The following is a 26,328-nucleotide window of genomic DNA, read 5'->3' on the forward strand; positions in this document are numbered from 1 at the left end:
ATTTTCAACCTCTACACTGAACACTAGTGGTTCTGTTTAGTTATTCTCATTATCTGCAAGTTTAATATTTTCTCTTAATCTTGTACAGAGTAAACTTTTTTACCTCATATAACACTGAGGTCAGGAACCTAGTGGACAAAAGTCAGATAACTCTGTGGAGTTTTAGTCCAGTCAGTGAGATTTTCAGCCATTATTCCTTACATTTCTTTCTCAAAACGTATGAAATGTTTTAAAACAAGCATGATAGAAAGTGAAGTAAAAGAGACTCGAACCTCGGCTGCGATGACTGTTGAATTGGGTGTTCCCTCTTTTAAAATTAGTTTCTTATTGATAATGTAGGAGATTCTGGCTTTGACAAGCTTTAGGATTTGATTCAAGATTACTTGCTTGGCTTGTAAATAAATTGTTCTTTTCTGGGATTTGGGAACAGATTTCTTTAGAGAAGGAATGCTAATGTATAACTGCATCACTTTCAGTAATGGTAGTTTTAGTGGAGATTGTGTGTAATTTTAAACTGCATTGAGTTTAGGAAGCTGAAACCTGCTGCTGCTGTGCTGATGGGCGCTACAAGAATGAATAAGTGATATGCATGAATTTGTTCAGATAAAATAGAAATCTCTCCCCCCTCCTCTGTCTAAAATTCAAATTGAACGAGAACCGCTACAGAGATACATTTGAAAGTGAAGCTCTTTTTCTCTTTTTTTTTTTTTTTCCTCCTGTTTTTTAAATTTGTCTCTCCAAACTGTTGATGCATTGTTGTTCATGCAATCAGGAAAAATATTTCAGCAGGCATTACAGCATTCTGGTCTTCCTATAGACAGAAGATAATGAATTGTATGATTTGTCCTTTACCTGTTAAATTAGCAGCTTTCCCACTTCCTGTCTTCAAATGCTTCATGGAAGCTGCATTGATCCCTTTGGTTGCTTACTCAAACTTCAAGGTTTGACCAAGGTTATGTTCTTCTGTCGTGGCTTCCAGAAATGGTGTGCCAAACTGATAGCTAAGAGCAGTGTATAAAGCAAACTCAAACTATTAAAAGATAAAAATGCAAAAGAAAGCTGATTTTATAATGAAGAGTTTGTTTTTCTTTAAGGCATAAGGATTTTAATTATGGTGTTCGTAAATCATGTGTTGAAACATCTATAATTTGACAGAGAAAGTTTCTTTATAGGATTAAAAGCTTGTTCGTCAGTGCACAAGTGTCTATCTACATTTTATCTGACAGAAGCGTCAAATGGACCATGTTTAAAGTATTTAAGCTGTATAATATTTGCAACAAATACGGTATTTCAGCAGTTTGAAAATTACAATGCTGATAATGAGGTTGTTAAATTATAGTTCTATCAGTTGGATAGTGAAACTGCTTTAGTTAGTGTACATTAATGTATGCTTGTTCACACAAGTGATTCTGCTGAATGAGTAACATGTTTAAACAAGAAATACTGGTCCTATACCCTGTGATTTATAGTAGGTGGTGTTTTGGCATATCATGCAGTTAACAAGGCAGAGCTTCATGTTAAAATATTTCGTTTGTAGTCTCATTCATCTCTGATATAAATATTCAGTAGTGATGCCAGAAAATGTATTGTATTCCTATTTGACTCAGTGATTCAATTGCTTTCTTTTTTTCTGAAACAAGATCTGTGCTATCTTTCTGATGCAGTTTTTAGATATTTCCTTGTGGTCAAGATGAATTCTGAGGGATTGTGTAAAAGTATACTAGATCTCTTGACAGCTTCCATGTTCTCTTAAGCTAATACAAAAAGAAATATGTTGTCCTTAGTGTAGCAAAGGCTTTGTTTGCAAATCTCTTTGCCAAGCTCCAAAGCAGGTTCACGTGTACATAGGTTTGTTAGTTTATGATGAAAAGAAGTCCCTACGGGACAGCCTCTTGTAAAATAAAAACACAGCTTCTCTCTTCCGTGTTGGTAATCACTTGCATTCGTTGGTGGTGAGATGACAACACAATATGTCCCATCAATCACTGAGATTCTTAACAACCACACAGGGTTGTAAATATTATGTTTGGGTGTTTTAGTGGAACAGCTCGTCACTGAAGTAGGTGTGGTAATTAAAACCTGTTAGGTTGCTACATTTGTTCACCAAAAAAAACTTTAATGTTTAAAGTACACAATGGTACTGTGTACTTTAAACCTTATCAGGACGTGATTAATAAATGATATTTTGTGGGAGTTGCTCATTTACTGCTAGTATTATCATGGCTTTTGTTAAGAGTTTAAATAGCTTTATACTTCCATGTATTTTATCGCTATTATGATTCTGTCAGGAACCTTATAAAGTTGATTACTGTAGGAGTAGTCTTTAAAGTTAGTAAATAGCACTCTGGAGTCATGTTTACATTTATTATCTATTAGTGTAACCCATTTCAACTCTATCCTATTTTTTTCTACAGTAATAATTGAATGAAACTTGGCTATAAACTGATGAGACAAACCCATTACGTGTTTGGTTCACCAAATCAGTGCTCACCCTATTTATCCTCCATATGTGAGATAAAATGAAAAGGTTTACAGAAAACTATTTGTAGGAGGGTATGGTGCATTATTTAAGATGAAAACAGTGGGAAGCTGGTACCGATGACTGCTTCCAAGTGCAAACTCCTGCTTTCCTGGCACAAGATTTCTCATGCCTTCACAGGGATTTTCTATCTTCCTTGCATTAAAATCCCCTGGTGGGGAAAACGACCTGCTGCGAAACTCATTTCTGACCATATGCTGACCTGCCCAGATACTGCAGTTCTGGTTTTTCATTTGCTAAAGCAACCACAAGGCAAGCTACTCTCGCTCCACCTCAACCAAAAGAAAAGGAAGCACAGAGGAGCTGACGAAGATAAACCTAATTAAAAGTGTTGGGTTTAGAAGACTGAACAGAAGATGTTCAGAAACGTGGCAAGCGTAGCAAGGAAGTGGGGAAAAAAAAAAAAAAAAAGGCATTATATTTTAGTCTCACATAGATATCAGCCTGATTTTGACAAGGGTTATTACAAGTAGGAAGGAAATGGTTGAAGGGAAGGCTGCAGTGAAAAGATTTGAGGGGGGTAAAAGAAGGCCTCGCTGAGGTGGTGCTGCAAATCACCTTTCGGAGATAATGTGAAGGATGAAGATATCTTGGTTTTGATAATAACTAGATTAAGTATATATACTTTTTGCCATTATGTGTTTAAAAAATTGCTGGACGTTGCTTTGATTCTTGTGAGCCATGAGGACTGGAGGCCTTGTCTTTTGTCGAATCACAGAATCACTGAACTGCAGGGATTGGAGGGGAGCCCTAGCAGAGGGTTGGACTCCATGATCTCTAAAGTGGGTTCCCTACAGCAGGTAACACAGGTAGGCATCCAGGTAGGTCTTGGGTATCTCCGTAGAAGGAGGCTCCACATCCTCTATGGGCAGCCTGTCTTGACAGTGAAGTTCTTCCTTGTTTATAGATACCAGTTGTGGGTGGGAGATGAGCATTTTTGAGAAATGAAGTTCTCAAAAACCCACTTTCATTCTACCTTGGAATAAGGTAAAAGTATTTCTGAAAGAATTACTTTGTGAACAGTAGGGCAGAGATGGCAAATGGCCTGGTGGTGGTGAGAGTTTGCACATGAAGTATGGGAAGGAAGGCCCCATCTTCTCACTACTAAGTGTCTGGAAGGAAGGAGTCCAACAGCCCAGGAGAAAGCCCTGTACATTAAGGCGCTGGCTTTTCTTGATTCTTTCGCATTCTATAACATTTTATTCTCATTTCTTATGGACATACAGACCACTGTGGTGCTTGCAGACCGTTTTTATTTTTTTTTATCAGAATGGCTGTTAACTGAAAGGAAACAGACTATTAGAGTGCAAACTCATTTCATTAGCTCTGTTCTTCTGTTTTGTAATGCACGGAAATCTCTCTCCCAGATGATCTTAGGTAATTTGCACTGCAGCATCTGGGTGAATTAATTATTCTTTTTTTCAGATTGCCAGCATCTTGCAGATTATGCAACAAGTGAAGATTAGTTTGTGCCTGTGGTGATCTTAGAGAGTACTTGGAAACAAAGGGCACTTCTTGATCCAAAATTAAAATTTTAATGTAGAAAAGAATGGATGTTGTATGTGAATCTGCCTGTTCTGGCAATCTAAAGTGAAAACTGAATGATAGAAATCTCAAAGTAGGCAAGTGGAGTGTCTCTGTATTTGGAGGTATTGTCTCAAAGCTCTGCTTTACTGTCCTGTTCAGTTTAAAAAGTGCAAACTCAGTAGTCAGAATTAATTACTTATCTGCTTGTGAATAATATGAGATATTGCTTGCTTGCTTTCTGTCTTCCCCTGGTATTCTTTTTCTAGGAATCAGTTTGGATAGATAAGTTGTCAGTGTTTCTTGTTATGTATATAGATGAATACATACAGAGGAGTTTCTTCAAGTTTTGGCTTCTGGGTATTTAATACAAAATAATGCTTTATTTGGAAGAGGCAGTAGTATGGCAAACCATATGTGTTGACAGCTTGTCTTAAGGCAACTTTACAAATTATTATAAAATACTATCAAGTATATGAAAAACTTGTTTGGTAGTGTTTTTGATTTATTAGCTACTGGACAATAGTCCTATAATGAATTTTGTAATGGATATTAATTACTGCTTATGACAATACCTACTTTGGAGTAGGTTCCATGAAATTGCTTACTGTTCATTCTTAGTGTTCTTTTTTTTAATGTTCATTATTTGGGCTCCTGTTGAACATTTTCTGAGGTGATTCTGACATGCAACTTTAGTTGACTTAGTGTTTGTTTTCTGCTTGAGCAGAACATTTAGTTGTGGTGGGCCCTTGCAAGAGATTGGAATGAGGAGATTTCTGAAATGTGTGAAGAAGCTGAGGCTGTTTTGGCCACTGTTCAACTGAAAGCTAGGTAGGAGAATATATTCAAAGAGCCAGAGCACATAGCAAGCTGAGTAGTATATTGGAGAAAGGTAGCGAGTCTTCATTCTCAGTTGTTTGGTTCAGGGTAGAAGTGAACTGTATGCTCGTGTTTTTGTTTTCCTTTTGGACTTTTCTCTGCTGTAGAAGACTTGTGAATGACTGCTGACCTGATGTTCTTACAGGTATGCTTTCCCTCATCTGTCCTCATTTCGCCAGTTGAAAAATGTTATTGAGGTCAGCAATGCACCTCAAGCTTGAAGTTTTATAATGAGCTACTCATATAATATATAAAATATTTGAACTCAAGGGAAGTTGTTAAAACTTCCTGCAAGATCATGCTTTCGCAGCATGTTTCTTGACTGTTTTCACCCTCTGTATACCTGAATTTATCCTCTACTTTCTGTGTCTGGGAATGCTACTCTTCCATCTCTCCTAACCTCTTTAAACTGTATTCTGCATGTATCTTGCTTTCTTCCACGCATTAATCTTCACTGCCCTGTGTTAATGTTGAGATGCAGAGCGCAGAATAATCTGACAGCGCATGGAAAAAAGAGAAGATGAAGATTTGGAATATGAGCATTGTTGTTGGCTGTTATAAGATATAAAAGATGAAGGATAGATAGCCTAACATTTCTCTTTCTCAGTTTTCTTTTTATCAGATATGATGAGATTGTATGTGTGTGGTAAACCTGTTTTTTTCTCAATGAAGTTATTGTCTATTTAAGATGCAAATGATGCAATGCAGAATATTGCTAATTCGTGCGTAGGCAAAAAAAAAAAAAAAGCAACACCCTACTGCTTTGTGGTAAACTTCCCTTCATCAGAAATACATGCTCCCATTTCCTTGCACGTATTCATTTCTCAGAATAGTTCCACATTCATCAGTTTGCACTTTCACAGCCCAAAACAGATGCAGTTCACTCTAAATTTTCAAACTTTTCTACATCTGTTTTTAAGATGTCGTAACTAATTTCTCATACAGGAATACTGTTCCCACCCCATTCTTTCTAAGACATGACCAGAGGACAGTAAGTAATGTGATACTGGGGGCATTTACTCAGTTCTGTGCTGTTTTTATTTCTTTTGTTTTAATACGAAAATTGAAAGCTGTAAACTTTAAATCATCTCATTCATCTCTTCTTCCAGTGCACTTATATTTATAATGTCATGCAGTTCTTTGCAGAGAAGGTGGTGAGCGTCTTTCTTCTCTTAGGATGTTAAATGTTTTGTACGCAGTGATCATTTCATTACATGGGATAATGAACACTTTCAGAAGAATCGTGGTTCTCTGTCTCTAGTTGTGCTTGTTTTCCTTTCCCTCCTCCCTGAAGTGGGGTATGTCCTTCATGCTGGGCAACTTACAGAAGAACTTATATTTGTGTTATAACCTGTAAATGTGAGTAAATCTTCGCAGTGCCTAAGGAGGTACGAGCTTAAATTTCAGTTTACAAAAGGAGAGACTGAAAGCAAAGTTAAGTTCCAGGGTTCCTGTGCCCATTCAGATCACATTTGTTGTATGCAACTTACTTGGTTGAGCTGTTAAGTACAAATGTCCAAATAACGTTTTCCCTTGAATAATGGAGATCAGAGTTTCAAGTAGTAAGATAATAGAACTTCTTCAAATCCCTGAATTCTTCTATTTTCTAATAATTTAAGATTCCAGATTGAAGATTATATACAATGAGAAATGATGAGACAAACAAGGCTTTTGACGAAGGTTAACATTGGCCTAGGTACATGACAGAGATTCAGGCTCTTCTAGGGTGTCATAGCACGGAATTTAGACTTCTGCTCTAAATCTTATGGTAGGGGAACTGAATTTCCTGTACGTTAGTGTGGGAGTTCAGAGTTTGTCTTAGTCATAGCTGTTCTTTATGAAGAAAAAAAATTTGTTCATAGCTGTCTCGTGTGCTTAAGGATGAATATCATACAATCTTCAGCATTTAAATTTACTGTTAAATTTAAGGAAAATTAATGAATCATAATTTTAAAATGAGTGTGTGTTTATATTATATATATTATATATAATATATATATATTTTTAATATATTATATATGTTATATATATGTTATATATATGTTATCCCTGATGCTAGTATAATGCTTCTTTCCTTCCTCCCTTCCTTCATTCTCCAGTCTCCTCTCTCCGGTCTCAGTAACCACTCAAAGGGAAACAGCCAATGTTAGCCTTCTGAATATTTCTGGTATTCCCTAAATAAAAAATGATTTAAGGAAAAGTCAAAAGTGGTATCATTGCTCAGCTGATGTTCCTCTACTGTTGGAGAGAAAAATATATGGTGTTCTCACAGGACAAAAGATATCTACAGAAACCTCTACAAGCTGGAAGTACTAGAATTGTGCAGTGCAGATGGTTTTAGCTTTAGAAGAGTCATCTTTTTCTACTGAACTAATAACGTAGAAGGAATATTTTCTTCCCAATATTTTCAACAAAAGACTAGATATAATTTTCTGAAATAGTTCTGATATTTACAAATCTTATCTGAGAAGCACTTCCAGAATGAAACTAACCTTAAGAGGAAAAAAAAAAAAATGCCTTGGGGTTTTTGTAAAGCTGACAGGTTTTAATATTCCAAATAGTGATGATGATTTTTCTTCATAATTCAGTTAGGACTGTTGTTTAGTATTGAATTCAAAGCCACTCACTGAATGCTACTTGTGTTTGAAAACAACAACAACAAAATCTTAAAAAAAAAAAAAAAAAATCCTAACTTTTTTTTTTAATTATTTAAGGAAGAATAAACTCTAATGCAGTAGAAGAGGCCTTCTGCTTAGAGATAACTGTGGAAAAAAAGCACAGATTTTCATTAAATTTTTCCCATGTTAGCTTCACAATAAAGAAACAATAGTATATACTTTCAAATGACACACAAACATTCTGTGAAATGCAAAATCCAGAGTCTGAAATGATCTCAGATGTTTTCAGCTTAAAATCCAGTCCTGTAAGGACAGATTAGTTTGTTAATACCTTTGCATTCTGCTTAAGCTTTTTGTAGTTCTGCACTGCAAGGCGTTAAGATGCCTATTGACTACTCTTTATTGATTGTAGAGTAGGCATGAAGATGTTTTGAACAGGAATCTTACCTATTTCTTTTTGAATTAAATGTACAGGAGAACAAACTAGTATCACGTTTCTTGAAGAAACAAGGAAGTATGTTCATTCTTTGATTCTACGAGGAGAAGATGCAAAAATATTATACTAACTAGTAATCTTCAGTGCTAGCACAGAATTTGCTAACTTCTTTGGATTGTGTCTAAATTACTGCAAAATAAATATGGCTTTTAGCATAGGAAAAAAAAGACTTAAAAGGCTCTTCAGATTCCCTTACCTGGGTTCAGCTTGTTCGTCATACTTGTTTTTCATCTGATCTTTAAAAGATTGGAAGTTCTTTGTAATGGAGCTTGACCAGTGGACTAGACAAACAAATGCTGTTGATCTAAGAGGAAGTGTGATGGGTAACATACTTGCTCCCTAGTCCAAATCAGCCTATATTTCTATTTCTGCTGTAATACCAAAAGCAATTCAGAGAGGAAACAGAGCAAAGCAAAGAAGGCAGTTTAATTACTGAATTCTAGACTATCCTCAAAGGCTCTCATACTAACATCTAATTCAGTTTTCTGATTTTCTGTTGATTCTTCCAAATGCTTCAGACTTACTTAGACAAAAGCCTCTTTCTTCACAATTGTCAAATTTCATTGAATCTCAAGTCTTGGTGATAGAGCTTAATTGTCAGCAAAATAAGTCTTGGTTTCTGTAAATTGTTTGATCCTCAATTGGTTTAGAAGTGACAATATATTTTCTTTTACAGGGTTTAGACATTGTTTCCATGTGGCATATGGAGCAAAGCTGGACAAACTAAAGAAATTATTTCAATTGCTTTACATCAGGAAGGCTTATACAAAAAGCTTAGTCTCAGATCCTTTAAAGTTCAAGCATCTGCCACTAGGGGCAAAAATTATTTTCCTGTAGGCATTCATCTATTATTGTAGATTTACTGTGCTGCTTCACTTTGTTGATAATCTAATTTAAACCTCGGAGATGAGTCATATCTTCTCAATGGGATTCAAATTCAGTTTGAATTCTCTGATGTCAGAACCTTTCAGTTCTTCTGGGATCTCTTTTCTGAACCAAATGGTCATTATGGGGTCTGAATGCACTGAGGAGAGAAGAGAGAATGTGACCGATGCAAGCTGATGCATGTTATTAATATTATTTTACAGCATATCTGAGGTCATGTTTTCAATATTAATTTGGATTTTTAGTTCAGGTAATTCATAATGTCTTGATATAATTTAGGTCCACATCCTTCCAGGGTGGTGCGTTGTGGACAGACCTCTGCAGGTTTGAGGGTGGTGCCATGCTGAAGTAAAGTGTCTTTTGTAAAGGGGAATAGACCTCACCACATGGATCATGTGCTGTATCAGTGACTTAGGTTTCACAAAACCATAATTTTCTACACTAATTGTGACAGTGACTAATGATGGCAGTTTTGCAGAAAAAATCCCGAAAGTGTACAAAACCTTGATGTCAGGAAGTTTCCCTGGATTTTCTTTGAAAAAAATGCAGAATATTGAAAACAAAAACAATGCTGTTGTCCAGAAGATCCTAAAGGATTCTGGAATGATCCAAATGCTTAAAGTTGTTTGAAATCTTTTCTTGAAAACATGACCACTGTATAGTTGGCTGCTAGGAACTTTAGAAATTGAATTTTCATATTTGGAATGTGAATTGCTCTTTAAGGACTTCCTCTCTGGAGTCAGTCAAGGACAAAATAGACATTCTGAAAGCTAAGAGGCGTTGTAAATACGATTCAACTGTGATGAAAAAATGTATTGGATGCTGTTCATATGCATTCTAAAATTAAGCTACGTTTTGAGAACTATTAGAGTCAACGTTTGTTCTCTAAATATTACAATTGAATATCTGTAGTACTATCTTTTAGTAGTTAATGCTTTGTAATATTAATGATGGTTGTGATATTGACACAACCTTGCCTTCCATAGTAGGTTTTTTTGTTGTTGTTAGTTACACTTCTGCTTCGTATTTTTAACAGTGTACCCACAAACTGATCCAGGATCAAGTTTCCTGGTTATGCAGTTATTGGTTATGCGGTTATGTGAAGAGGAAAAGGAATCAAAGAGATTTTTCTGTAATTTAATTTTATTATATGTGTATTTTTCCATTTTAATTCAGCTTTATCAGAGATATTTGTTAATGCCATATTAAATTCAGAATAACAGCTTCTCCTCTAGGATTAGATTATGATCAGTAACTATTAGCAAAATCTGTGGTTCCAAAATACAACTGTAAGTTACATGAGGGAATTTTATGGTGTTATATAGATTAGATATAGACAGCTGAAAAGTAAGTATGCTTGTTTTAGTTAATGCTCTTTTAGTTCACAGAATCACACAATCACCAAGGTTGGAAAAGGCCTTCAAGATCATCCACCATTCCAACCATCCACCCATCACCAATAGATCTCACTAAACCATGTCCTTCAAACAAAATCCAAATGTTCCTTGAACGCCTCCAGGGTCGGTGACTCCACCACCTCCCTGGGCAGCCAATTCCATTCTCTTTCAGAGAAGTAGTATTTCCTAACGTCCAGCCTAAATCTCCCTTTGCGCAGTTTGAAGCCATTTCCTCTAGTTCTATCACCAGTTAGACGAGAGAAGAGGCCAACCCCCGGCTCACTACAGCTTCCCTTCAGGTAGTTATAGAGACCGATATGGTCTCCCCTGAGCCTCCTCCAGACTGAACAATCCCAGCTCCTTCAGCTTGTGCTCCAGACCCCTCACCAGCTTTGTTGCCCTTCTTTGAACCCACTCCAAGGCATAAATGTCTTCCTTGCAGTGAGGGGTCCAGTTCCTTGCAATTCTGAAACTTCCTTTCATTGTAGTGGATCTGACAGAGTTTCAGCAGATACGGTTCTGTTTTAAAACAAACAACAACAACAACAAAACCCTCTTTATTATGAAAATTGTCAGAGAAACAAAATGAATGCATAAATAAGTGAGAAGTGAACTGTTTAGACCCAAAGACAGATGTGTTTGTTTTGAAGGAAGAAGGAAGATTTTGCTGAGATGAGAGTTCTTCTACCTAAAATCTTAATCAGCCTTGTGAAAGCTGAAGACCATGTGTGAATGAAATTAAGGGAACTCATCAGAGTATACTCTGAAAGCACAGCTTTAGACACAACCAACCCCTACAATTTTGCAGTTAGTGGAGTGAGATGTGCTTCTTTAAGAGCAGTTCAGTGCAAGAGGTAACTCAGATCCGCTGCACCGTTCTCTAAAGGCATCTCTGAACTGATTGCAACTCTTGCCTCATCTATCTATGTATAACCTTCTGAGTAGTCAGTATATATCAACTGATTTATAGCTATGTAGTATCTTATGAATGTATTTTGCAATCTTACTTTGGGTGACAGTAGCATTGTGACTTTCACAGTTTTAATTTGGGAACTATTTCACAACCTGATATCTCATTTGCTCTAAGGATTTCTCATGTTTTTCAGTGTAAAACATCCTTCCTGTTCCTTGTATGACTCACATAGCTGTTGCAGTTTCCCTATATGGCTGGTTTTGTCACATTGCATTTCCAGAACATTAATTCAGGCACTGTTCTGCTTAAAGTGTTGTGGCCACCTTTTGTTCACCTTCCCATTTGTTTGTCCCATTTGAGTCAATGCCATAAGGTCCAGGTTGGGTTATTTTTCTCAGCTGTTTCTTTGACCAAGTCTTCTCTCTCCACTACCTCAGTATATCTTCCCCATCCACGTTTCTTAGCCTTTATCTCGCTTCACCAGGCTTCATGCCTGTGTTGTGCTTGGGTTGGTGTTGTCTTCTAAAGTATGCTTGTTTATGTCCAACAACTTGTGCCGTGCTGTGGTGAGGAGAAATAGAATAATAAATGTTGAGGAAAGGTGGAGAAGAGGAAAGTCAGAGAACGGATATACAGTAAATGAAACAGAAGTTGAAGGAGAGTGAACATGCAAACAGTCAAATCTGCACAGGATGAAAATTCAAATCAATATGTGCAAAAGTCTCACAGTACCTAAATGTGCCAGATTTGGCAGCTTCTGTGACTTAGTACCAGCTAGTCTTTTGACAAGGCTGTCTTGCAGCTCCTCCCCAGGGCCAGATGGAGAGAAAGCTCATTCTTGATCTTACAGCCTCAGTGTATTTTGAGGAGCCTACCAGGAGGTGTAGAAAGATTGCAGCTTCATTTAAGCATTAGCCCAGTGCTCCTGCAGAGCTTTTACTATTTCTGCACATGGTAACTGCAGCTGTTTTGCACATTCCTGTGTGTCTTCCACCCTCTGTCATCGTTTTTGTCTGCTTATCTTTCATGCTTACATCTTTGTAACTTCCTGCTCCCTGTGCAGCAGAGTTCATCCACGAGCTGGCTCTCCTTCCTTAAAATAATCTCTCAAGAATACCAGTATCACTGTAACCACAGTATATCTATAAACGGAGACTAGTTAAAGGTATGAGTAGGGAAACTAATTCATTCCCTCGTTCCTTTGTTTTCCCGTATTTAAAAGAAAAAAAAAGGTGCACATCTTGTCTTGCAACTTTATGTTCCAGCTTACTGCTGCATCTTCCCTTGGCTCTTTGTTCCTTTTACAGCCAATTGTGTTGGTTTCCCTTCACTGATGCAACAAAATCTTGAGGGAAGGGCATGCAGCTGGCTATGCGGTTGTCCAGCCTAGTGGCTTTGACTCCCACTTCAGATATATTAATCCCCTTTTGGGAGTTTCTGTCATGCAAATAACAAATGATAACATTCTCAAAGTCCATTGTTACAGACTACACTCTTCTGCTTTTGCCTATTTATTTATTTAAGTGTTTATGCTGCTGGACAGCTGTAAATCAGAGCTTCATGTTAAAGTCTATCTTTGAATTGAACAAAGACAAAATAGATTGTAAATTGTATTCACTTTTGCTTGAATGACTATTCAGAGAAGTCATCTTTTTCTCCTTGATGTGTGTGAAATTCTTTGCTTACAGAAAAGTGCAGAAAAGTTGCTGTTAGTGTATGCTGGTTTGCTGTTCTTTGTTTGTTTCTTATTATTTAAAAGGCGTCAAAATTGAATGTTTTAGGGCCTTACTAGATTGTTCGTTAGTTTTAAGCAATGCAACTGTAAACATATGTTTTTTTAATTATTTAAGCTGCAGACTTAAGTGAAATACTCCCAACATTCAGTGGTCAAGAAATCTACGAGAAGGAGCATAAGGTATACATTTATATGAACATTAAAGTTTATTTGATTTATATACCACTGGTGTTTTAGCATAGTCATCACTTGTAGCTACTTGCTTCTAGTATATTTTTTTTATTATTTTTCAGGTGAAGCTTTCTAATAGTTGCCCAGTAGAGGGGGTAAAGTTATATACCGTGCCATGCAACTTTTCACAATTCTCTGCATTTAATTATTAAAATTACTTTTTAAAAATGTAATGAATCTAATATACGGAAGAGAAGAGGTCATATTTTGCTTTTTTCTTATTTGAATGTATATTATAACCCACATTTCCATTTCAGTGTTGTTAATTATAGTTTAGGCTGTAAAGAAGTTTACAGTGATTTTTTTTTTTCCGCCGGAAGCTGATGGCCCAAAGAAATGCATTGCCAGACTATATCTAGATTCCTTTGGACAGCATTCTTGCTTGAAGAAAATTGTTAGGATGTGGTTGTTGCCTTCAGCTCTTCTGAGACAAAAGATTTTTGGTTGCTTCTGAGGCCAGATTTGCAAGGGGAATTTGATGCCAATCACAAAACTGAAGAGGAGGTGAAGTCATCCCTCCTTTTCCCCTACAGCCCAGTCCTCGGGAAAGGATTCATTCCATGCCCCAAATTAGGCAAAAATAAAAAGGGATTTGAATCCAGCTGAAGTCCTTCCCATGCTGATTGCTGTAGCCTTCAGGCAAACACTCATTTGCCTTCTTCCGGTGCCATACTTACTCACTGATTCATCCAAAGGCAGAACAGCTTTGACGGAAGAGACCAGAGGAGGTTTTGCTCTAAGATGTGGTTTAAAATGCCCTAAATTGAAGCAAAATTTTTAAGTTCATGGAGATGATGTCCTTTTTTTTTTTTTTTTTTTTTTTTTTAAACACACACAGAAAACTTTAAAAGCAAATGCTTCAATTATTTGCACAGCAAACTAAAATAAATACTGTTCTGATTTTTACCTGATGTTATCTGTTGTGATTTCTGTCTAGCCAAACCTGGGTTGTTGCAGTGGCTCTTTTGTGGTTTGAGTTCTTAAAAAGAAATGGTATTTTCATAAAGTGCGTATGAATGGATGGGATGGACTTTAGAGAGAATCTTGCCAAACAGTTCCCATTTTCCGGAAGAACAGAGAAGGAGAAAAAAACTGAAGCTAAAGAGAAGAAAATGATTGAACCGAAGTAATGTGCCAAGCAGAAGACGAGTGTTTTCAAAGTCTGATGAGGATGTAAAATGGCTTTGCTCTTTGAGCTGCCCAAAGACGTTGTACTCCAACATGGATGGACTAGATAGAGGCCAGAAGTCTTGTCATAGCTTTCACAATAGTCTGTATGGAATTATCTTCCATGGGATCAAACAGACAGAGTGCGTTCTCTTCAATATCTAGGAGGTGATCTGATTACATCTGATTGATAAAATATAAGATAATACTTGTCTTCTTTGTGGTCATTGCATCTGCCACATAGCAATTTCAGATGAAAATTTAAGGAGGGAGAAGCTTTATATTCAGTGTCTTGGTTATTGATGTCTTAGGCTGGAATTTTGATTTAGCCATTCTAGCTTCAGTGCCTAGGAAAAGTAAAGATTGGTTAAAAAAAAAAAAAAAAGAGTAGATATGAGCATATTTGCTCATATGGAGCTATGTGATATTCTTTTTCCTGAGATTTTTCTGGAATACATTATTTAAGGCCTATTCTGAAACCAGTCTTGATGACATAAGTAGCACAGGAAGAACTCCATTTAATGTTAGAAAACCTTACCAAAAATGTGATGTATTTTCGCCTTTTTGTTTTAATTCTTATACAGATGCATACTGATGTATGACCACCAGATCTCTAAGAGCAACATTCCTCTTGTCACATAAAAATATGAGCAACAGCAGTCTTCAGATCCATCAGTTTGTCCTGATCTGTAGTGTTTGGTTGAACTCACTTGAAACTCTTCTCCTTGCCTCAAAATAGCAGCAAAACAACAGTTGGGGCATATGGTTTTATAGGAGAGCACAGAGCTATGCTACACTATATTCTTTAACAACTGGGTGTTTGTGGTTTAATGATGTAGCCTGTAAAAATCCAGTGTAAGCCTATATTTCATATATATACTCTTTCAGGTTTCTATTACAGTGATGCTTTATGAGTGGGAAGATAAAATAGATAACTTTACATCTGGAGTAGAATAAAGTGATGTAAATCAACAGAAAATTGGGTAGATAGAATACAACTTAACACCTGGTCTTAGAATAAATGTTGCAAGGGGTTGCCTTTTTTTTTTTTTTTTTTTTCAGGAGGGGATGGAGGCCTGTGTCACCTCTTATACTCCTTCTTATAAATACACTTTTTAAATTCAGTTGGGCTTGTGCATTGTGGTGGTGTTTATTTTGCATTACATGGTAGAAATTAAGTTGTGCTTTTATGTGTTTTTGATAGTATGTTAGAGTAGGTTTAGTTTCTATTTTTTTCAGTATGTTTAAGTATGGATTTCATCCATAAAACTCAGGAAAACAAAAAATAACTCCAAAGTTGTATATTGTTAGAACTTTGAACAATCTTCATCACAGATCATATATGAAAGATTTAGTGTTACAATGAGGCAGGAGGCAATTTGTGCCACATTAGACATCCACTTCCATTTATCTTTATTAGCTTATTGTGAAAGAAAGTATTGGAGTCAATTAGAAACAACGAACTTCTGGCTCTATAGCAAAGTTTTACCCTCTAACTTTGATTAACTTTGCTATAGAGCCTCTAACTTTTTTCGTTGTTTCTAATTGACTCCAATACTTTCTTTCACAATAAGCTAATAAAGATAAATCTGTGAATGCTAGTTATTGTTATAGGACGTTGTATTACGCTGATCAATATTTTTTGAAATTGCTTATTGATATATTACCCTAGATCTACCTTGTTTTTGTAAAATAAATAAATGTTTCACTTATGACGACCTAAGTGCACCTAATGTAGCAACTGAAGTAAAAGTATCTTTGATTCTGTTACAAATTCTGAAATTACAGCTAATGCGTTTAGATGGCAATGATATATAATATGAAAAGCGAATGGTATGCAGGAAGCATTTGGAAACTTCTCATGGAAGCAGTTGTAGAATGAAGGAAGGTTACAGGTTGTTTATAATGAAGAATTTACATATGCTTTCTCCACTGTATCTTAACTGGGGAGACTTTGATTGGTGATAACTGAGAGTAATATTAATGCATCTCTGGCCACATTGAAAGAGGGAAATTAACAATCCCATTCAATTTAAGGAAGGGACAAGCGGGACTTGCATGGAGCACTGATCTTTTCTGGTTTCCTACAAGCAAGGCAGTTCTAGTCGGTAGGTTGGTGGAGTCCTGAGCTAAACTGATGGATTGTAATCTGTATGCTTGGGATCATTATGTTTATGATAGGTAACAGACATCTCCATCATCAGTAAAAATAGAAATTATGTACACAGAAACCTGTTTTTCATTCTTATCATCATCAATAGTTATCCTTTCGTCTTTAAATCCTACACTTAAAAATAAGATCAAACACAGCATTCACATTTTCTTCCCATTTCCCAGCTGTTTTCCTGTTTGACGGCATTTGTGTAAAAAGTCCTTTTCAAGTTGTAAATTAATTTGGATAGAAAGCATCCCACCTGAATTTATTACATGCTGGCAGTTTAGATAAACAGATATTATGATCTCAGCATATTTTGGCCCTGCACCACTGTGCCTATTTGCAAATGTCTAAGAAAGTGATAATATTGCTGTCAGTTTCAGGCTGCTAAAGAAAAAAATGGGATAGCATTTCTTATTTATATTTATAGGATGCCTGTAGGGAAGACAGTAATGCTGTATGTGGCAGTTATGTGGATGTGTGGTGCTAAACATATATTAAAAAAAGATAACAGACCTATTGACGTTTCTTTGTAGAAATATGGAAGAAAAGCCAGAGTAGATCAGTAATTGACAGCTATGTAGGAGATGCATTTCCAGATTTCTTTCTGAAGAAATATTTCACAAACTTACAATTCCTTTCAAAGACAGTAATCCATCTTTAATTACTTTGTTGATTTCATAGTTGTATTTTACAAGGTTGATGTAATGTCTGCTTGCTGCCAACATTTGATATGGACAATCCACTTTTGTCACAGCTTTGATCGAATGGAAGGCTGCTTGTAGCCACAGTATTTTTTTCCATGTGTGTTTGTGTGTGTGTGTGTGTGTGTGTGTGAGTGAGAAGTGAGCATGGGCACAGACTTACCAGTCACAGCACAGTATGTGTGGAGCTGTTGATTTATCCCACTGACAGAAAGGGAAAAATTGTTCAGTGTAGCTGAATGGATATATGTTTAAGCATAGCCAGTTCTGTGCAGTTATTCCTTTTATTTTCACCTTTGAGTATTATGTTATTATGTTATTACATGCTCAGGCAATGTCTGAGCATTATTGTACTGCCACGTGTTTGTAGAAAATTACTTTGGCTTTATAATCTGTAATTTGGGCTGTTTAAGTAGATTACTTCTCTCTTTAGGGGAAGTTAACACCTTTACCTGTAGCTCACCTTGTCAAAAACTTCAGTGTGGTCTGTCATGGTGCGTTTCCCCAGGACGGTGAATGATGACAGTGCAGTAACATGGTCCCTGTGCTCGTGCCTACGCTCTGCATCCTCTTTCCAGCAGGACCTGGAGCATACTGTCAGCAGGATGTGATACGCAGGGCTTTCTCCTTGCTGATGAAAGCGGGTTGCAACAAAGTGGAGTTCCTCCAAATTAAAGTTGTCTTAAACCAGGAGAATGTTTCTGTGGCACAACTGGCTTGGGGCAAATGTGCAGCTGCACTTAAGGTTGCTTTCATTATTTCTACGTATATGATTAAGTAGCTTATTGAATCAATTCCTAACGGTACAACTTGCTTTCAGACATGTTTCTACTAGTTTGCAGTGGGGAGTGGGAGATGATGATGTTTAATTTGTTACCTTTTCTTCATGGAGACCAGATGGTGGGGGGAGCATCCATGTCTTCACTGTTAAAGGGATTTTGAAGACTTTTTCCCCTAGTAAGTGCAGTGTTCTTGTACGTGAGAATTATAGTTATCCCAGTTGCTATGGAGTTGTTTAGGTTAAGTAAAGCAGCATTTAATAATAAACTGTGTATTCGACTAAAGTGAGAGGAGTTTAAAATTGTCTGGATTGAGGATTAGCCTCATTTGTGAGGGTAGAGGAAGAAGTTCTAAGCGTGCACAGCTGTGCAGGCTCACACGCACACAAGAAGAAAAAGCTTTCTGTCCCCAGAAGGGCCTTCTCCTTAAAACCTGTATTTTCTGAAGAAGCCAATCAGTGGACTAGAGGAGTAACAAAGTATTTCTGCAATGTATGGTGAAGCGAGCGGGTAGAAAGAGTGAGTTCTTTGCAAGGCATGTAAAATCTATGTCTGCTTTATTCTGTTACAGAGAAATATTTCAGTGAATGCAGTGGCCAACAAAGGATACTAGAAATGCCAAATACATTTAGAAATAATGTGCAGCAGCTCTTGGAGTCCTTGACCCTTGGAATTTATGTTTTGCAATATTGAATGCTATTGGTGGCATTTGGTTGGTCCTGTGGAAGATCCTCATTTCTTATTAAAAAAAAAAAAAAAAATCCTCTTCTTTTCTGGTGTTTACATCACAAGTGTTGATTCAATTTGGATTATATTTCTTTCATCATAAAGTATGTATAAACATTTGAAGTAGGTGTGGTACACTGTCAAGTGTTTTCATTATTTGGATGATAGGTTTGAACATCAATTCCAAAGTATCAGTAAGCACCTGCAGAAGCAAAGTGAGTCTGTCGCACCTGAACACATTCTGATTCGTGCAATTAAAGCAATCTACAGAGTTTGTAAGTAAAAAGTATCACATTCTGAGGTTAGATGCCTTTTTCATGGAGAACAAAAGAGTTTGATTCTTTCACTTCAAGTTTAGCCTAACTATTGTGTAGTGGAGGAGGTTTAATGAATCATTATTTAACTTTGATACTGCCAAGTATTTGACCATTAAATAGTCTCAAATGTGTACATAGCACTTTGGTGACAGACTTTTATTTAACGATGATTAATTGGCATTGAATAGCTATTTAATTACTAAGGAAAAAATTTAACAACAGTGTGTGTTTTGATTAAGTTACTTGATGTAAAAACAAACATGGAATTGTTGAAAAGAGCACGTTCCCTTCTGCAGCTCACTACTGACACAGCACGCTAAGTGGGAGCTTGAGAATGATTAAAGCACCAGATTGTATTTGCAAATCTGGGTGCTGTTGTAACATCAGCATGCTCAGTTCTTGTGTTGTTGTTTTCAAGAGGTTTTTTTTCCTGTAGCCTTTTCATGAAATTTCAATTGCCTTGCAAGTTCTGTATTTAGTATTTCCTTTTTCCTTTTGAAACTTGAACTGAATTTCAGTGATATCAATAAAAGGAACAGGCATTAGGTGAGCTTGGAAGATATTTGTGAATTGATTAGGTGTAAGAAATACTGTCTCTCAGCATCTGTCTGTATCACAGAAATGCTCACAACGTATGTCGTCTTTTTTAAGTGTTAGGTATTGTATGGTGATGTTGATAGTCTGAATTTGGAAGAGCGGGATGTTAGAAGCTTTGGAGGGGAAATTGTATTTTGTTTTAGTATATGTTGTACAAACCTTGTCCTTCCTGAATAGCAGGTGCAACAGTTTCTTTAGTCTAAAGAGCCATCTCTAAAAGCCAGCTTTGCAAATGCAGGTAGAAACTGTAGTAATAACTGTAAGCGTTTTGAATCCTGACTGAAAATGACTACTGTTATTTTCATATCTGGAAGGTTTTCTCTTGCATGGTTAATAATGCATAACTAAGCCACTGATTTGCTGTGCTTCCCATAAGTGGAGACAGTTGTTTCTCCATACCTTGCAAAATAGACCTCATTTACTTGCAGACATCCTTGTAAATTTAGCAGTCGTTCTCAGTGCAACATCATGATGGCTACAGGGCATTTTGTGGATGTTTCCAAAGTATCGCACTTCTGCTTGGAGCTAGTCTGCTCTTTGCTATCTGGTGCTGGAATTTGCTTGCTTTAGTGGGTTACTGTGCTGCCTTCTGTGCTGAACACGCTGAATAAAATGCCAGTTCAGTTATATCTTTATGAACAGGATCTGAAATAAATCTTCAGGGCCTGTGTCTTCTCTTAAGCAGTCAACAGGGTAATGTTACTGAAAACCAGCATCACAAAAATAGAACTATGTTGCTTCCTTTTCGAAGTCACTGAAAGTAGTCACTGGAATAACAGTAGCATTATGAGAGAAAGAGACCTCTTAGCAAGAAGCAGGGCATTTTTTTAATCTTAATGACTTCATGTGCTGTTTTCTGGAATTACTATATGCAAACACTAAATAGACCACGGACAACTTTTTTCCAGTAACTTGAAAATTCTAAAGCAATAACATTCTGCTGCCAAAGATTCATCTCAGTACTTATTTGTGAACCAGCTGCATCATTTCCCCAGTGTTTAAATTGCTGTAATTGTATGAGGTGGACTGTAAAAGGTTCCACTGTTCTCAAGTTAAGTCTTTTATATACCATTTCTTCTGCTCACTCGTATTTTAGTTCATGTCATTTTACAGAATTACTGTATTTACATTCTAAAGAGGATTAGGCAGATTAAAAGATGTTTTCATGTTTTATTGATAACGTCAGAGTAATTTCCGCTTTCCTAGTGGCAGCTTGTAGCTCTGTCAAAACGTAGTCTGTGGAAGCACTGAATGAAATTGTTAAATGTAACAGTGCTTAAAGGCAATTGCCAAAAATACAGTTTTGGCAATTAATGAGAAACTTAATTACTCAGGGAAATTTGAGTAATTGGTTGTTAGTGGATATATGGAAGAGAGTGGAAGATCAGAGAAATATTGTAACCATACTCCTCAAACAGCTTTACCAGGTATTGCTGTAAAAGAGAACATTGTCACAACCTCCCCTGGTGTTAAGGATGAATGCAAGCATTATGCACTTCTCATTTATGTCTGTGTTGCTTTCTTACCAGCTAGAAGCACTGATATGGATCATGCTTGCAGCCTGAAATTCTTAGTTACAAAAATGAAACTTCAGGAAATCATTGAGAATAGTCACAGCTTCCGAAAAAACTTGCCCAAACCCAAACTCAACCTCTGCAGAGTTCCTCCTTGAGGAACTTTAATTGGCCTTTCTTCAATAGAAATCTAAGGCAGGGAAAAAAATGAGAACTGAATTCCAGGATCCTGTTGGAAGTGAAGCTACAGAAGAGTTAAATGCTTCTGACAGTCGGTGAGCATTTTGTGCTGGTTTCTCTCCTCTAGCCCTTAAGGACTTGTCCTCACCATCCAATTTGAGCATGAACACAGCACTTTCCTAGGAACAAGTTAGGATATGCTCCTCCACAGGTCAGAACATGGAGGTGAGGTAGGCACTGCTCATTTCCTGGGGGTGCTGGTAGTGACCCGTGCCGTGCCATATCTGTGGGGTAGTCCCACAACATGGCGGCCAGCAACATGGCAGCTGCAACCAGTAGCTCTGTTAGAGATTCTTTGCAGAGCAGCTGACAGTTTGTATGAGGCTGACAGTCCTCTGTAACCATGGCACATAAAACTTATTTGTGTTTAAAAGGTAAAGGAAGATTGTAAGACTGAATTTGGGCGCAGATTCCAGGCTGTGGGACAGGGCCAGGCTGTTGTCAGCACCCCTGATAGTGTCTCACCAAGAGGCTGGGTGCTGCTACTTCCCTTTTCTCTGCCCTTTGCTCTGTAACATATAACAAGATAGTTCAGGTGATGAGAGGCAAAGATGGAAAAAGCAAGCCAGTATCCTGAGTCCAACCACTGTGCTGTGTTCCTTCTCTCATCTGCTCTCTGGGACAGGCTGCTAAGGAAAGCTTTGCCCAAAGGAAGCATTTCACCTGTGTGGACAGTGACCAATGAAGTCTTGGATCTTTGGGAAATATCCTGGAATGCAGTGTTTAGAGATGTTAAAAAGTCTTATCTCAAGCATGTGTGTGCAGGGTGTGCATACTCTTCCATGGGCAAAATCCCAGTGTAAGGTAGACAAAGGAAAAGGAAACTTGAAAAAGTTTTCGTGGAGTTCCTTCTATGGATCAATCCAATCATGAAATAAGTGAAATCACTAGCTGCCTTTTCTAGTAGAAATATTATGAAATATATTTTGCTGAATCTTGTGCTGCTGTATACCCTTTCTCTGCATGTGTAGTGCACCAAAATAGGATTCATGCTAAGTTGTTGTTTGACATAACTGCCTTTGGTCTGGAGTACTGCAGAACAAGCTGCTTGCCAATAGAATCTTTGGAGTCATATCCCAGCCCTGAGGAGGGTTTTGCATAATGGTTGGTGTGGAACGAAAATTCTTTTCAAAAAGAAATCAATGTTACAATGCAACAAAATCTGTAATTCTGAGACGGCCATGAACTGAAAAATAGAATGATGGTTGCTACAGAAGTTGCTTCTGTTTATGCCGTTATCTCTGAATTTTGTCTCCAGTGCACTCCATGGAAACTTAAAACTTAACTACTTTCAGTTTAATGAGCTCCTTTGTAAAGGGAAAAAAAGTCTTTTGTTGCCAATGCAGAGAATGTGTTTGTACCAGTTAGAAGTAATAATTGAATCAAGATATATGTAGATAAAAAAGCAATGTGAATGCATGTATGGGCATTACACGCCCTAAAACAGACAGATTTCCATCCTTAGCTTAGTTTCTTTCCTGTAGAGTCGAGGTATCAATTAATAGAGAAAGATACTAATCCACTTATGGGTGGCAGTGTTGTGACTTTAATTATTAAAGAACTATTGCTCTTACTGATTTTTTTTTCACTCATGTAGAACTTGGGAAAATAGAAGAGTGTAAATGCTTCAGTGACAGCAGATTAAAAATTGTTTTATTCGTTTTAATGAAGAGCAGTGTTGTCAAGGTGTTGAATAAATCTAAACGTAAAGCTGCACAAACAGAAATCTACCTTGAATTTTATTTCAGAAATGCCTGCTGTTTGGATTCACAAAGGAGGAGTGAGAACAGAAATACTAAAAACGATCAGTTAGATCAACTGTGATCTATCTAAGACATGCATGCACTAGTGAATTTCACTCAAAGCCAGAAGCAGATTCTGGCTGATGTTACCTGATGAAACTTCTATTAGGGTGCTGATACTTCAATCCCCTTTATGTGCACAGACTGAATATATAAAGTTTCACCTCTTATGTTCTATTGAACTATTAGCCTAAACTGACAGAAAAGAACAACATCAGCTTCGTAGTAAATCTTTTACGTTTGAATAAAAGCATTTCTTAAAAAGTATTCTTCTCAAAATACATTGCACTGGTTATAAGGGGTCTTCCATGGTGGTTTCAAAAGGTATCTTTTTAGATACTAGCTGTTAACTTGACTGTTAAGTATAGTTTAAGGTATTTTTATCTTTTAAGGAACAATATTTACCTTTTCTTTTTCCTTTTTCTTTTCCAACTCAACTTCTGTAGGAAGAATCTTAAATCGTTTCTCAAAAGATATTGGCCATCTGGACGACTTGCTTCCATTGACATTTTTGGATTTTGTGCAGGTAATTCATTTGCTTCTACGCTGCATTCCGAATTTAGATTCTCATTGGCTTCAGTGAAAATGAACTATTTATTACAGATGTAGTGTAGTTTAAGGAAAGTGCTTGTTTGTGAAAGAAAGGTGTGGTTGAAATTCAGCATGTCAGTAAAAAGCTAACATGAGTAATAACTGGCAGGTAGGAGTGGCTGTACACAGCTTGCTATTATGTCAGGATTTCAGCTCATAGTAGCTACATGCTTGGTAAATTGCTCCTGATTTGCCTCCAAGCAATCTGGCAAGCTTATTGCTGTTATAAGAAATATGTCCATAGTAAAGAAACAATCAACTCACATGAAAAGATAGCACAGATTAACCTAATTATGTGTCTACTTCCACAAAGAATCAAATGCTTACCACACCATTTTGGATTAAAATAGGTGTGGCTATTTACAAAGAAAAGATTAGTAGTAATAAGGTGAATATAATAGCCTTAATAGGAACAAGTGAAATAAGTTACTACAGACAAAAAAAGATGGACAAAGCACTGAGATTTCGATGATGATGAAAGGATTATATATGACACCAAGGTAATTTTTCTGTTGCAGTTTCTGTTAATCCTCCTTACAAAACTCCCTGAAAAGCATAAAGCAACAAAAGGATTGATTGTACTATATCAAAGTAACTTGAATCACAGAACACAGAGTCATGGAAGCTAGACAAAAGAAATGGCTTAGTGGATCTTCTGGATCCACTTAGTGGATCAGCCCTGTAATATTTCAATCAGAAATGTTTATTAAGGTGTGATTGCTAACTTTTCTTCCTCTCTCAATCACGATTTCAACTTTCCTTTGACTTCTTTAAAATTAAGCCGAAGACATTGCAGGTTTATAAAAGCAGACTAATTACATTGTAAATTCTGAACTTGAGAACAGGGGAAAAAAACCCAAAAGATTCCAAAGAGCTATCCTGCTTTAGTTAAGCCCTTAGAATTGAAATATGCAGTTGTTTTTCAAGCTTTATTGTGCACCATACTATTTTGGGGAATAAAGGAGGGCAATGTGCTTTACCTGACAATTAAAGCAAGTGCTGTTTTGTTCTTGGGTAGGTGTGTGTGTGTGTGTGTGTGTGTGTGAGAGAGAGAGAGAGAGAGAGTTGCTCTTAGCAATTAAGACTTCAAATTCCTCTGTAAAGGCCTTGATAAATTATTTCCTGAAAATGAAATATCAACATTTTTTATAGTACATTACCCATTTTCTACAGTTTACAAAGATTCCAAATTTTCTTCAGTCTTATTAACAATCATTTAGACAGAATATTATACTTTATTTCAGCTCTCTTGGGACAATACATAAGTGCCTTTCCTTTTGGCTGGAAGATCAGGCATCAGGCTGTTGTGCAATCCTCATCCTCTTCTCTTTTAACATAGGGGTTACTTCCACAAAGTCAAAACCATTTTTTTCTACACAGAAGTCCTTGACCCTTAGACCAGGCAATGCAGAAGAGTTTGTGTTTGCACACATTTCTCTTCTTTACAGCAGACTGGACAACGTTTGTACTACACACCACTCTTGGCCAGAGCATCGTCTGGGCCTTAAATCTTGAGATAAAAAGATTATCCTTTTTCCTTAGTTCTGTGCATATATAATAGTGTGAGGGTTGTGTTGCAGCCCACTTGTGTGATGTGTTTATAGCAAGAAACTGAGTGGGTGTTTTGCATGCCCTGGCATGTGGTTTTAAGGCATGTGGGGTTGTCTGAGGATGCAAAATTTGCTGGGAAAATGCTAGAGAACTCCATGTAAACAGAAGGGACCCAAAGCTGGTGTGGTCTTGTTCATATTTCCTTTTCGGAGCAGACCCTGAAGCAAATTATCTTGAGAATGACGCAGTTTTCATTCTGAGAAAGACAACTGCTTTGTTCCAAATGCAAGCTGGGGAAGGAGGTAACCTGTATGCAAAGTACATGAGAACTGGGGAATTGGAAAGCCCAGTTATTTGACCAGTGTACACATAGTCCAGGCAATACATGCTTACAAAATAGAACTGGTCTGTAATAAAGGGTGTAGAAGCTACTGCATTATACGTGATTGCTTTCTTCTTCAAAGCTTGTAGTGTAAACTACATGTTATAAACGTTTCCTCTGATGCTGTTTAATTTTTTTTTAACTAGGCTACTAAGGAATTGTCAAAAATAGGAGGAAAAAAAAAGGGGAGGGGGAAGTTAAAATGCAAAATTTTGTATTTTAAGCAAAAACTTTTCAAAACAAAAACAAAGATGTTGTATGTTCAGTACACTATTAAATGAATACAATTTGAAAGCTTGCATGTACCCTTTGATATCAGAGAAGAAAACTTAGGAACTTGCTGTTGTTTAATAATAGGCTGCTATCCATTAGACATAAGCACTTCCTTCTTGTCAGGTTTTCTAAAACTTATTATTCTTGATCAGCAAGCTCATTGATTAGTTGATGTCTTTTGAAATTCAATAGCAAAGATATAATATTTATTTCTGAAGAAGTGCAGATCTGTACAAAGGATAACTGTTATCAATTATGATAGAGATCTTTTGTTGCTTGCTTTGTTTGCAGGTGTCTTTTATAAGACCTCCTA

At 36.8% G+C, this 26,328-nt stretch overlaps 1 protein-coding gene across 2 annotated transcripts in view; it reads left to right on the forward strand.

Annotated features, from left to right (window-relative positions):
- Nucleotides 1-26,328, forward strand: part of ABCC4 (ATP binding cassette subfamily C member 4 (PEL blood group)) — a 151,492-nt gene that overhangs the window by 62,832 nt on the left and 62,332 nt on the right. For both annotated transcript variants that reach the window (XM_085215631.1, XM_085215630.1), the window contains exon 20: nucleotides 23,665-23,744. In XM_085215631.1, the coding sequence (XP_085071757.1) occupies nucleotides 23,665-23,744 (80 nt within the window). The remainder of the gene's footprint in view (nucleotides 1-23,664; nucleotides 23,745-26,328) is intronic.

Source organism: Meleagris gallopavo, chromosome 1, assembly GCF_905368555.1.
Source record: "Meleagris gallopavo chromosome 1, MGAL_WU_HG_1.1, whole genome shotgun sequence".
Taxonomy (NCBI): Eukaryota; Metazoa; Chordata; class Aves; order Galliformes; family Phasianidae; genus Meleagris; species Meleagris gallopavo.